The 8,369-nt window shown below is 37.6% G+C and overlaps 1 protein-coding gene across 1 annotated transcript; it reads left to right on the forward strand.

The window, feature by feature from the left end:
• The first annotated feature begins 3,500 nt into the window (after window positions 1-3,500).
• On the forward strand, window positions 3,501-8,059 carry LOC143210894 (uncharacterized). Its single transcript, XM_076428166.1, has 2 exons — window positions 3,501-7,855; window positions 7,940-8,059. Exon 1 carries the CDS (start codon window positions 3,501-3,503, stop codon window positions 6,339-6,341), a length of 2,841 nt encoding a protein of 946 aa, XP_076284281.1. The 3' UTR covers window positions 6,342-7,855; window positions 7,940-8,059.
• The last annotated feature ends 310 nt before the right edge of the window (window positions 8,060-8,369 follow it).

Below are 8,369 nucleotides of genomic sequence, written 5' to 3' on the forward strand. Positions count from 1 at the left end.
ATTTACTACCAACATCGTCCATCCACGCAAGTTATTAATGATTAAAGTGTATCCATCGCTGCGTCGAGCGCGAGCGCCAAGATCGCGCGAGACGCGAAAAATCTCTTCGCACGCGCGCGAGCGGACTGTTTCCATTGTAGCCTACAAGCAATTGTTTATTATATGCTGCAGATGAGGAGTCGATTGTTTCCTCATTTTTAGTTTTCATTCAGATGAAACAGAACCATTGGAGAGTACACACAGAGTAAAGGATTTCTAAAAGACTCGTACAGTATATATTTAGTGTATATGATATATGTATATATTTAATCAGTGTGTTTAGTTCCGTTATTCTTACTGCGTGTTATATTATATATATTCATTTATCGTTTAATTAGAATAAGTTTTGATTTATTTTATATTATATCATATTTTATTTGGTTCATATTTGGTAAGTACAACAACGACTAAACACTTATTGCCTCAGTAATTTCGCATGTAACTGTTCATCTTTGCTATTCAGATATTAATTGTCGAGTGTCGAGAATGGAAGCTTTTAGAAAATATGGAGACTTATTTATCAGATTAAAGAATTCGTCAAAAGACATGGGTGATTACTCATTCTTATATAAAGAAATATGTGAACGAATTAATCTTTCTCCGGAACAATCAGAAGGATTAACGAAGAGTTTAAAAGTATTCACTACTAAATTAAAACAGAAGTGGAAACAGTCATATTATACACAAGCGAGATTCCTTCAACGTAATAAGTCATGGCTGGAGAAAGATTTTTCATATCTAAGTGCCATATTGGCAGAGATTCCGTCTTCAAGTTCGGCAAATACCCCATTACAACGAAAATCGTCTACTGTAAACATATACAAAGGACGAAAGTTGTATTCTCAATGCAGTAGCAGGGAAAAAATACGGAGATCTCGGTCTCTCATTAATAATTTTTCTCTCGATGAATTACTGAGTGCACTAAAGATGAAATTGCGAAAACAAGGCATGCATCAGAAGTTACGCATACTGCAATATTTATTTGACAGTAAAAACGACAAAAATATTGAAACGTTTTTTGAAAAAGGACACATGCTTCAACAGAAAACGTTTTCAGCAGAAAAAGCTTTAAGCATTTTCATTATGGCTGAACTCTCAAAATTTCAGTATATCACCATTAGAAATTCAGCCATAAAATGCCTAAGCAAACTGTTTCCCTCTTATTTTAAACTGTTGCAAGAAAAAATACAGTGCTATCCAGCAAAGAGTAGTACTAAAATTACTGAAACATATGCTCAAGTCGAATTACAAGCCTTATTAGACCATACAGTTTCCCGCATACTGAAGAGTTTAGATACATTGCCAAATAATTATGAACTAATTCTCATATGCAAATGGGGTTGCGATGGTGCTTCAAGCCAGCAAAGATATAAACAAGTATTTCATGCAGACCTTAATACGGACGAAGAATCTGTTTTTATATCTAGTATAGTCCCGTTAAAGTTATGTAACAAATTAACTTCAGAAATCCTCTGGGAAAATCCGCGACCATCATCTCCTTGGTTTTGCCGGCCAATAAAATTTGAATTTATTAAAGAATCTCAAATAATTATAGAACAAGAAACTAATAGAATAAATAATGAAATTCGAAATTTGAAGCCGTTTGAAATAAATAATACATCTATAGAATATACCATGTTATTTACAATGGTAGATAATAAAATTTGCAATGCGATTTCGGGTACGAAATCCTCTATGCGTTGTTATATATGCAATGCAAAACCAACGGAGATGAATGATTTAGAATTTGTAAAATCCAAACCATCTAATAATAATAATTATTCTTTTGGAATTTCTTCGCTGCATGCTTGGATAAGATGCTTTGAATGGATATTGCATGTATCGTATAATATACTTTTCCAAAAATGGAGTGCTAACACACCCGACTTAAAAAACATTCGAAACGAAAGAAAAAAGAAGATTCAAGAACAATTTAAAGAAAAATTGGGACTAGTTGTCGATTACGTAAAACAAGGATGGGGCTCATCAAACGATGAGAATACGGCAAGAAGGTTTTTTCAGAATGCTGAAATTTCCGCGGAAATAACAGAAATTGACGTTGTTTTAATTAAAAGGATGCATGTTATTTTACAAGTTATTTCGTCTCCATACGAAATACATCTTACCAAGTTCGAAGAATATACGCTACAAACAGCAAAACATTATGTGCAACATTATGGATGGTATTACATGCCTGCCTCCATACACAAGATATTAATCCACGGCAAGGATATAGTACAAAATGCTTTACTTCCGATTGGACAGCTTTCTGAGGAGGCACAAGAAACGAAACACAAAGATTTCAAAAAATTCAGAAGCAGGAACACGAGAAAAAATTCCAGGATCAACACAAACGAGGATTTACTTCACAGATTGCTCATAAGTTCCGATCCGTATATATCGACAATACGAGTAAACTCGCAAAGTAAAAAGAACAAGCCGCTAGATCAAGAAGCTGCAGAATTGATACTTACATAGATTTAAGTCAATCAGCCAATAAAGTAAGTAAAATGTTATTAAAAATAATTAAACATATTAAATTATTTATCATTAAAAAATGATTATTTTTTCATATTTTTCAGTGAAAATTTCATCGCAATAACTTTTACGACTCAAAAGCTATGACAAAGTGTCACTGAATTTCTCGATACGGACCATTAAAAAATTTTAATTATAAATTATTAGAAAAAATAGTTTGTAAACTTATAATATATGTAAACAATTTTGTTTTAAGAAAAAAGTATCAATGAAAATTAATTAATAAATATTGTTTAACAATTAAAAAAAATATTTAATTATCTATAGTTAAAAATGACTATTTTTTAAATATTTTTAGTGGAAATTTCATTGCAATATCTCTAATGGTTCAAAAGTTATAACAAAATGTCACTGAATTTCTCGATCCGGACCACTGTGCGGCGCAGCGACGGGATACGGAGCGGCGAACGACCGTTCTGGTGGTGAGCGCCACTGGTGACAACTCATGTCGGGCGAAGATATTTTGCTTTCTGGTTCGAAGAAAACGTCGACCATGCAAACTTCACAGGGGGGTTTCTCAAGATAAAAGTCTGCTCTTTCGCGTGGTATAGTTCAATTTTTCGCTGGACCCTTATTTTTTCAGATAAATTCGAAAATATCCGCAAAAATTGGTGCAAAAGTGGTGCATCTCCGTCTTTAATGATCGTTTAAACATGTTTAAACAATCGTAATGTATTAATATTGGATATCACTGTATTCGGGAAAGTCTACAGAATCTTTTGCTGTAAAGAACAATTCAATATCTTTTATAATAACATCGCAATATTTGTTTAAAGTTGAAAAATATGTCTTTTTTTTAAACTCCATTTTCTCAAAAACTGGACGTATAGGAAAAAAATTAAAACCAGATTCGGAATCAGCGCGGAAAACTCTATAAGAATCGCATAGTGGGAATCGAAATACTTTTAAAAAGTTGAAATTTGATGGACAGTGTAATTGAAGAGTTAAAACAACGAGGTATTACCTACAGTGAAAGTGAACCGTATAATGACCTCAGAGAAAGATTGAGAGAAAACATCAAAAGTGCAAAAAAGGCCGCACAAGTGCAATTTGAAAGTGACAAAAGTGGTTCGGGAAAAAGTGAGAAAAACGTGGACACTGCGCTAAGGGATCAAATAGTATGCGGCATAAATGATAAGGAAACGCGTGTTAAATTATTCGAAGAAAAAAATTTAACATTTAAAAGCAGCTGTGTTAAACGCCGTTTCATCAAGCAATGTGCTAGAGAAGAACGACCTGAAACAACCGGTGTATGCTATACATGTAGTAGCCAGCGCCGGCAAGGACAACGCGGCTATACCAAAACAAATCAAGCCACTGAACGTAGCGGCCCGCGACAACAACAGCAGCGGCAGCGACCAGCCGATGGATTTTCAAGGTCTCGTGAGGAACGGGGTTCAACGTGTTACTGTTGTGGTAAACCAAACCATAGGAGTACCGAGTGCCGGTTCCGTAACTATAATTGTAATTACAGCCAAAAAAGAGGACATCTGGAGAGGATATGCAGAAAAAAAGCAGCTGGAAGCCAGCAGCCTGGAAACGCTTTGAATATGATCACCGAAGAAGCTGGGTTGATGGAGCCGCAGCCAGAGTCATCGCATCAAACAGACTATTTCTCGTTAGAGATGAGTATTGAGTGTATGAATGAGAGTATATGCGAAACAAATATAGCACTAAATGACGTTAACGATAAAAACAATGATGTGAAATATAATTGCGAAAAAATTAATAGAAGTGATGCCACACCGATGTTTGTGGATATTATGATAAATGATAAAAAAGTTGAATTAGAGATTGATACCGGGACATACGCAACAGTTTTTTCAAAAAAATTCTACGATGAGAATTTCAGTGACATTGAGATCGCAGAATCTCACACTGAATTGAGGACGTATGGGGGCCACAGTTTAAAACCAATTGGCAAATTAATGGATTTAAATGTAAAATTTAATGGTATGACTCGAGTTTTAAATTGTTTTGTATTACCTGGTGCAGGTCCAGCATTAATGGGACACTGGTGGCTTCACCAATTTGGGTTTTGGCCTTTAGTGTTTCCCGGTAACAATAAAAATGAAGTAAAAAAAATTGAAGGAATAGAATTGCGTAATTATATTATTCAAAAATACAATAGTTTGTTTAGTGACACTCCGGGACTGTACAATAAAAGTAAAATGAAAATTCACTTGAAAGAGAATGCGCGACCCGTAGCATTAAAATGTAGGCATGTAGCATACGCGTTAAAACCGCTTGTCGAAAAAGAAATCAAGCGACTGTTAAACTTAGGTCATCTGGTACCGGTAGACGTGAGCGAATGGGTCACGCCGATTGTTCCAACGTTAAAAGGAAATGGAAATGTGCGGATATGCGGCGATTTCAAATTAACAATAAATCCATACATTATTACAGATAAATACCCACTGCACACTATTGACGAAATTTTCGCGGTATTACAAGGCGGAGATAAATTCACCGAGTTGGACATGACTCACCAATACATGCTGTTTCCCGTAGATGAAAGCTGCACCAATTTACTTACGATAGTTACACATAAAGGACTTTTTAGGTACACAAAAATTCCGGAAGGTGTTTCGCCCGCACCAGCAGACGTACAACGGAAAATGGATGAATGTTTACGCGGAATTGACTGTACAATCGCTTTCTTAGATAACATTTACGTGACCGGACGCACAAATGAAGAGCATACAAAAAATTTGGAAAAAGTATGTGCGCGATTGCAAGAATGTAACTTACGATTGAATCTAGTGAAATGCAAATTTATGCAAAACAGGATCGAGGTGCTAGGGTTTGTCATTGACAAAAATGGTTTGCATAAGTCTGCGTCGAAAATAAATGCGATGGTAAACGCGCCACAACCGAAAAATAATAAAGAGTTAGCATCATTCCTAGGTTTAGTAAATTTTTACGCGAGATTCTTAAAAGACCGATCTTCTCAAATGAAACCATTATACGATTTGCTTAACAAAGAAAAATTTGAACGGAGTATCTCATGTCAAAAAGCGTTTAACTGGGTGAAAAATGAAGTAATCTCACCGGATTTTTTAGCGCATTACGATCCTAAAGAGGAAATTGTATTGGCTAGTGATGCATCGGATTACGGATTATCTGCCATTCTATCACATAAATATAGAGATGGAACAGAGAAACCTATAGCTTACGCGTCTAAGAAAATACCAAGTAAAGAACTAAAACGATCAATCATTGATAAAGAAGCAATGGCAATTGTATTCGGATTCAAAAAGTTTTACCAGTATGTCTTTGGGAAGGAAATAACTTTGCGTACAGATAACAAGCCACTACAATTAATCCTCGGACCTAGAAAAGGTATCCCTGTGACAGCAGACAATAGGCTACAAAGATACGCGTATTACTTGTCCGGTTTTAAATACAAAGTTGAACATGTAAAATCAGATGAAAATGCGAACTGCGATGCACTCTCGCGACTCCCAATTGAAGACGATACAGACTTATCAGATGTATATGAGATAGATTGCGCTCACATTTACTATTTTGAGAAAGGAACAACCGCGTTCGACAGCAAGACGTTAGAGATAGAAAGCAAAAAAGATAAAACGATCGGTGATGTTATACGATATGTTACAGGAAATTGGCCAAATCACGATGAATTAACGAGTGAAAAGAAACTGTACTTTAAAAAGCGATTTGAATTAACAGTTGAAAAAGGATGTCTTTTTTGGGGGATACGCGCGTGCATTCCAGAGAGCATGCAACCGATAATACTATGAGAATTGCATGCGACACATTTTGGTATTGTTAAGATAAAAATGTTTGCGCGATCATACGTATGGTGGCCAGGCATTGACGCCGCAATTGAAACTATTGTAAACGCGTGTAAAACTTGCCTGATAGAGCGAAAAAAACCACCAAAAACTCCATTAACCACATGGCCGTGGCCAAACAAAGTATGGGGTCGCATACACTGCGATTACGCAGGTCCATTCTATGGAGATAAATACTTAATAATAGTCGACGCGCACAGTAAGTGGCCGGAAATCCTTAACTGTAAAAACAATACGAAAGCCGAAAAGCTCATAAACCAATTTAAAGATTTGTTTACGCGATTCGGACTCCCTTTACATTGCGTCACGGATGGTGGACCGCAATTCCGTAGCGACGAATTTAGGAATTTTTTAAAGCGAAATGGAATCTTTCACACATTTTCGCCTCCGTACCACCCAGCAACGAACGGCGCAGCGGAAAATTTCATTCAAACATTTAAAGATAAAGTAGGTAAAATCGTAAAAGGGGGAGAAAATGTGGAGAATGCAGTAAATATGTTTTTATACGACTATCGAAACTTTCCTCACTGCACAACCGGCAGAAGCCCAGCGAACCTAATGTACAATCGCGACCTACGAACTCGTTTTGATCGTTTAAAGCCTAGTGTGTTAAAGACAGTAGAAAAGCATCAGCGAGCGCAAATAGTCTCAAGAGGAGGAAACCGGCAACTCGATGTAACCATTGGCGATGCAGTCATGATTGATGCCCATGGCGTTAGAGATGAAAAGCGAGTGGCAGGCGAAGTCGTAAAGCAGACATCGCCGTCCACTTTTGTAGTAAAAACCGAGTTAGGTGATTTCCAAAAGAGACACATCGATCAGATGATCTAACCGATTGTGCGACGCTTTCCGCGACTGAATCGAAATTAAAACAGCGGGAGAGTTGTAATGTATTGTACGTACGGACGAGTGAGAGAGAAAAGTAACGACTATAGCGCTACGCGAATTGTATGAGCGTACACGGTAACTACGGCAGTTGCGTGCTAGTTAATCCACTGCGCAGATTGGCACTCCGGCACACGTCGTAATTGTTCATATCTACGCTATTAAAGTAAGGTGTGTTTGTGTCCACTCTACCCCAAACCTAACACATGGAGATTGGACGCTCGCGGTCGCATGGACGCTCATCAGTATCTAATTGGAAATATTATGATTGTAAGTCGCCATCGATGTCGCACCGACGGTCGTCGACACGGTTCCGATCGACACCGCGGTCTCATCAACGATCGCGGTCGTACCGACGACCATCGTCACGGTCCCGATCGACACCGCGGTCTCATCGGCGATCGCGGTCGCACCGACGGCCGTCGTCACGGTCCCGATCGCCACCGCGGCATCACCGACGATCACGGTCCACAAATCGGTCGACAAGAGCCGTTATGGGATCACCAACATCAATAATAAGTAATAGCAACAGTAGCAGGTCTATTATGGAGATCAGACAGCTACAAATATTAAAGGTACGTATATAATGGCCCGACCACAAATAAAAAAAAAAGAGTAGTAAATAAAAAATTATATAATTTTCATGTTTTGTGTTCCAGCTGCAACAGCTTAATAAAAAATATAAAAAAATGTTGTACGGGCAGAGGGGCCGACAGGGAAGGGGGAGAGGAGGTGGAGGAGGACAGATGAGAAGAGGAGGTGGAGGAGGACATATTATTAATATTTATTAAAAAAATTCTTGTAACTTTTTTATATTAAAGCTAATTATTTGTACATATCATGGTATGAGAATTAATTTTTTATTCGGAAATTTTTGCGCCTCTCCTGGTAATAGTCCGTGCCTTCCATTTTGGAAACCGGTAACCCAACCATGACCCAACCAACCTACAATCGTATGCATACATTGACTTCGTCTCGCTTTCACTGTGGCATATATATGTATCAGCCCAACGCTTCAGTTTTGCTATGACCAGAGAGGATAAGAGAGTGCTCACGTCCGGGTCTGACAAGGGGAGTCCAGGGTAGTCG

The sequence above is a fragment of the Lasioglossum baleicum genome, chromosome 1, assembly GCF_051020765.1.
Source record: "Lasioglossum baleicum chromosome 1, iyLasBale1, whole genome shotgun sequence".
NCBI lineage: Eukaryota > Metazoa > Arthropoda > Insecta > Hymenoptera > Halictidae > Lasioglossum > Lasioglossum baleicum.